This window comes from Cynoglossus semilaevis, chromosome 20 (genome assembly GCF_000523025.1).
Source record: "Cynoglossus semilaevis isolate Cse_v1.0 chromosome 20, Cse_v1.0, whole genome shotgun sequence".
In the NCBI taxonomy this organism is placed as follows: domain Eukaryota; kingdom Metazoa; phylum Chordata; class Actinopteri; order Pleuronectiformes; family Cynoglossidae; genus Cynoglossus; species Cynoglossus semilaevis.
The window spans coordinates 6,461,542-6,465,807 of NC_024326.1; the positions used below are offsets into that span (position 1 = coordinate 6,461,542).

The window sequence follows — 4,266 nt, forward strand, 5'->3', positions numbered from 1 at the left end:
GTTATTTGATTCAGTATTAAAACCACAAACAAGCGGTCAAAATACAGTCTGTTGTACAGCATTTAGGAAAACAACAGAAACCATGTGGTTAAGAATAACTCATGTTTGGACTTTTGTGTCTAGTAATCTGTCCTTGATAAACTGTAAACTGTTGTGGGTAGATATATTCTCAAGAAACTGAAGATTACCAGGAACACATGTGACTTTTAGAAGAGAAAAAAAATCACATTACCAAGAGCACAGACACAAGAGTACAAGGCAGGTAAATATGACGCCGCTTTGGTGTGGTTTTAAAGTGCAAAAGGAGGAATTTATAGTGTGGGTGTTTACAGAAGGCAGCCCTGAATGTAGGCCCTTCGTTTGTCATTCATCACCCACACTCCCCACACTTTCCCGCTCTAGTTTCACATTAAGCATGTTTTATCAATGAGTGTCTGTTTTTGTTTTAACTATAGTTTAGTCTTGTCAGTGTTGGACTGGTTTGGTTAATTAGAAACTATGAGGTGAGAATGATTGAAGTACATTGTTGGGTGGAAGCCGTCAATTGTTAAAGCCGACAGTTTTTATGCTAACCCCACAAAACCAGACTAAAATGACTCATATCCATTCTTTTTCCACATTGTGACTCAGATTTTCATTACTTACAAAAACAAACGTTTGAAAAGCTGAAAACTCACCAGTCTTTACAAGACATCAACACAATAATATTCATAAAGGCTAATATTGGGTGTCATCACAAGGTTTTCCTAGGTCAGTTTGACAAATACGTACTTCACCTTGAAAGTGAAAGATCATGCAAGCACATCTTACAGGTTTAACATTTTGTAAAGCCACAATATGGCCTCACCATGGTATGGTGTTTCTATAGTAGGTAATGACTGTAGCATACTATACAGTAATTAGTCAATTGACTGGTATAGTTATTGCTTTACTATACGGTGAAATTATCTATGGTTTACTTCACACTTTTTTCCATTTTGACTTAAAGTAAATCTTTTATAAACCATCTAATTCATGTGACTTGTTAATTTACACCTTCTGTGTTTTTGTGTTTTAACTCAGGTGTTGCCAGAAGTAGCAGTCATTTCTGCCCTGGGAGCAGACTGATGTGAGTTTCATTCCACCTCACTGCTTTTTCTAACGATCTTCATTTTATCTGTATAGTCCTTGAGTAAGATGCTGTATCTTGACAGCAGTATTCAAGTATCATTAAAGTGCCACCTACTGGCAACAAAACAAACAACTGGTGGGACGTCAACCGTTTAAAATTACATTTTTAGTTCGTGATCTATGTCTAGTGTAATCTAAAATAATATTGTCTCGGAAACTTTGTCTGTTGCTTTCATATTTATTGTCATATTTTATTTGTTGACTTATTTATTTATGTATATATTTGTGGAGCTTAATAATGTTAACTTTCAGTTGAATCCAGGCTAAACTGTTTTTGTCCTTGTTCTTGGTGATGTTTTCTTACTATATATAGGTCAGAACGTAGCTAATCATTGATAATCCGGCGACATTTAATTAAGTGTGCTATTTTTTAGTTATTTTGTTTATTGTTGGCCTCCGTTTTTATTTTATTTAACCTGGATTCCCTTATTTTTTTTATATAGGTAATTTTGTTGATACTCGATAGCACTTTGCCGTTGGGAAGGTTTTATATATTTTTAGGGATTTTTTTAGGTTTTATTTTCGAATCAGCGAATTTAAAAAGTTTGAACTGCCTTTCATAGCTATGTGGGGGAACGTTGTTATGTCTGCTATATGCATTTTTCACCAGTAGGTGACTGCAGTAGTGCTGGACAAGATATGTTTGATGAACTCATTTTGTACCGCAACTTTTATTAGAACATGTTCAAATGTTACAGTTTTTAGGAGGAATCACATTTTTAATAACCTGATCTATTTACATTCTACCACGCTCTGTGATGCTACGTGTTTATTCCCCTTTACAAGATAAGGACATCTGAATCTGCTAGTCAGCCTGAGCTCTGTTATCGACATGTACTCCTGGCTGTAGTTTTTGTGCTTCCTAGTTACTTTCGACTTTCACTTGAGGCTGTGTAGAGAAACCCCGGAACTAAGATTGAGTGAACAGCCCGTAGAGGTAACGAGACTTCGCTTTTGTTTAGAATGGCTACTATTTTAAGATTGCATTTACAGTTACAGTAACAATCAGACATTTTACTATGTCTCTAAGTTTGTCTTCTTGGCCAAAGTTCTGAATATCAGACTATAGCTTGGCGTGTTATCTTCGGTCAGTCGTCGCGATTTGACTGTTGTGGTTTGTTGGACTGACACCTTTAGTAATTCTGGGCCTCCCAGTAACGACGAGTAAGTGTTACTGTACGTGATTTGTTGACAGTAAATAATCGAAATCCAGTCATTCTTTTATTTTGTTATGTATGTGTCTTTCGGCAGGGGATGGCCGCTGCGCCACAGTCTTCATTCCAAATGAGGTCGACTGACCTCATTAAAAAAGAACCCCTGGACTACGGAGGATTTGGGGATGTTTACCTGTGCTATCACATAACCCTCGGCCAGGTGGTAATGAAGACCATGTACACTGGATCTTTACGGAACGAGTAAGTTCTCTGTTCACTGTGGGATTTCCCCGAAATGCATTTGTGGTTAAATCACATGTCCACCAGGGGGCTACAGCCAGACCCCCGCATACAAGTCAGTGTGTGGAGGCACAATGAGTTTAGGTATTGGCTGTTACTGCGCAATGAGCAGAAAGGATCTTTAAAAGTTATAGAATAGGTTTCCACATTCGGAGTGACCCCAAAGTTAGTTCTTGTATCTTACAATACCAACGACACATTACATAGTGCCACTATGAGACAAGTCACAACATGTACCAACACATTGCATTGACCTATTAACGCTCAACAGATTTTCAGCAGATGAGACAAACTGGAAATCTCTGACACTGAGTTGCATCATGTAAAGCTCTCACTTTATTGTCGTACTCCAGGCTTAATAAGAGGGATATTAAAGAAACTGCTCGACCAAATCTGCTGAGAGCGTGGTAAGAAAACACATGAGATAGAGGAAGGTGAGAGTCTTGTGGTTAGTGACGAGACTTTCATTTCCATCTGATGTATTAAAGTCTTAATTTATAGAATTGTTGCAGCCTCAACAAGTTATTTCAGTGTGTGTTTTCATACTGTTTTTGTTGCAGTCCATCCTTCCATCCCAAAGACTTGTGTTACTTACTCCTGATACCTGATGTTTTACAGGGACAGTAAGAGGTCACTACTGGAGGAGGGGAATATCATGGCGAGTCTGAACCATGAGCGAGTGGTGAAGCTGCTGGGTGTCATCATGGAGGACAGAGACTGTTCACTGGTTATGGAGCTGATCCCCAGAGGAAACCTGCTGGTTATGCTGGAAAACGTTTGTACATTACAACTTGATTGGTTATTAAAACTTATATTGTCATTGCAAAACCCTGACATTAAAGGCTATTCTAAAATTAAACTACAATGAAATAAAGTTAACAGCTCCAGCAAAGACACTTTACACAACACACTAATTGGTGTCAGTATTTGCATTAGATCAACAGTACCACATCTTTCTTTTTGCAGGTGCCGGTGCCACTGTCTGTCAAGGGACGAATCATTGCAGAGATGTTAGAAGGGCTGGTTTACCTCACACAGAAACGTGTCATACACAAGGACATCAAGCCAGACAACATCTTAGTGGACCAAGACTTTCACATTAAAGTGAATTGTACACTGTAGTAAAGGGTTGTATACATATAATGGTTATGCACTGACATGTGCAGTATTTTGATTTTTTTTTCTTTCTTTTTATAAGATTGCAGACCTGGGTCTGGCCACCTACCAGACGTGGAGCAAACTCACTAAGGAGGAGTCTCGCAGGAGGAGTCGTTTAGGTCAGTCAGTCGGGGTGAGAGCTGCCGGTACACTCAGCTACATGGCTCCTGAGCACCTGGAGAGTATACATACTGCATCCACTGAGAAGTCTGATGTCTACAGTTTTGCCATCGTAGTTTGGGTCATCCTGACACAGGAGGAACCATATGCCAGTGAGTCAGGATGTCTGGACGCCAGGCCTTTAACCAAAACAGAAATAGCCTTAATAAAAATGAAAAATCACAAACTTCACTTTACAAGTCCTCTCTATGTACAGACGCCAGAAGCGAAGACCAGATCAGCCAGTGTGTCCGTAACGGTGATCGACCCACAAAGGATCTGATTCCCGCTGACACTCCTAAAGCAATAATCATGCTCATGAGTA

The 4,266-nt window shown here is 39.1% G+C and overlaps 1 protein-coding gene across 1 annotated transcript in view; it reads left to right on the forward strand.

Moving 5' to 3' along the window:
• The first annotated feature begins 2,006 nt into the window (after positions 1-2,006).
• The window catches only part of ripk1l (receptor (TNFRSF)-interacting serine-threonine kinase 1, like), a 5,197-nt gene continuing 2,937 nt past the window's right edge, over positions 2,007-4,266 (forward strand). The window contains exons 1-6 of the mRNA XM_008334298.3: positions 2,007-2,334; positions 2,422-2,585; positions 3,243-3,399; positions 3,591-3,728; positions 3,823-4,054; positions 4,159-4,263. Of these exons, the coding sequence (XP_008332520.1) occupies positions 2,425-2,585; positions 3,243-3,399; positions 3,591-3,728; positions 3,823-4,054; positions 4,159-4,263 (793 nt within the window). The 5' untranslated portion in view covers positions 2,007-2,334; positions 2,422-2,424. The remainder of the gene's footprint in view (positions 2,335-2,421; positions 2,586-3,242; positions 3,400-3,590; positions 3,729-3,822; positions 4,055-4,158; positions 4,264-4,266) is intronic.